Consider the following 851-nt stretch of genomic DNA (forward strand, 5'->3'; position numbering starts at 1 on the left):
TCCACAACGCCCACACCCAGGTGCTCCCCTCTGCATCCTTGTCTGAGGCCCCTGCCTTGGGTCCCACTTGCCCAAGGACCTGGCTCTGGAGAAATCTGGCTGCAGAACTGTGGTCCATGCCTCAGTGGGCTGTGCGCACCTGGGGCCTTATATCAGTGAGCGATGCACAGGTAAATGCCAGGTGTGGCTTCCTGTATAAATACAGCCCCAATGGGGCCGCAGAGCCTGCTGAGTCTGGCTGACTCAGGGACATGGCTGTCTCCTTCCTCATCTTCCTTCCCATGCTGGGGCTTCCCTGGGGTCAGTATCTGGGTATGTGGGGGTTCGCAGCTGTGTTCACAGAGACGTAGACTGATTAACCTTGTTGCTTCCTTATGTCCCAGGTGTCCTGTCTCAGGTGCAGCTGCAGGAGTCGGGCTCCACGGTGGTGCAGCCCTCGCAGACCCTGTCCCTCACCTGTGCCATCATTGGGGACAGTGTCTCCAGTAACAGTGCTGCTTGGCACTGGGTCAGGCAGCCCCCAGAGAAAGGGTTCCAGTGGCTGGGAAGGATCTATTTCAGTTCCAAGTGGTACAGAGAGTACGTGCCATCTCTCCAAAGTCGGTTAGTCATCGATCCAGACACGTCCAAGAACCAGTTCTCCCTGCAGCTGAGGTCCGTGACCACCGAGGACACGGCCGTGTATTACTGTGTGAGACACACACAGTGAGGAAGACAGTGTGAGCCCAGACAAACCTCCCTGAGGGAGATAGCAGGGCTGGGCTGCAGCGAGCGTCGAGAACACCAGGGGGCGCTAAGGACCAGCACAGGCCCAGGACCAGGAGCAGGTGTAGAGTTAAGCAAAGATAACA

At 57.7% G+C, this 851-nt stretch overlaps 1 gene segment (V, D, J or C); it reads left to right on the forward strand.

The window, feature by feature from the left end:
* The first annotated feature begins 251 nt into the window (after window positions 1-251).
* Window positions 252-709, forward strand: LOC102756421. The segment is given in 2 exon segments: window positions 252-300; window positions 384-709. Coding segments are annotated over 2 exon segments (375 nt in total).
* The last annotated feature ends 142 nt before the right edge of the window (window positions 710-851 follow it).

This window comes from Myotis davidii, unplaced genomic scaffold (genome assembly GCF_000327345.1).
Source record: "Myotis davidii unplaced genomic scaffold, ASM32734v1 scaffold6530, whole genome shotgun sequence".
In the NCBI taxonomy this organism is placed as follows: domain Eukaryota; kingdom Metazoa; phylum Chordata; class Mammalia; order Chiroptera; family Vespertilionidae; genus Myotis; species Myotis davidii.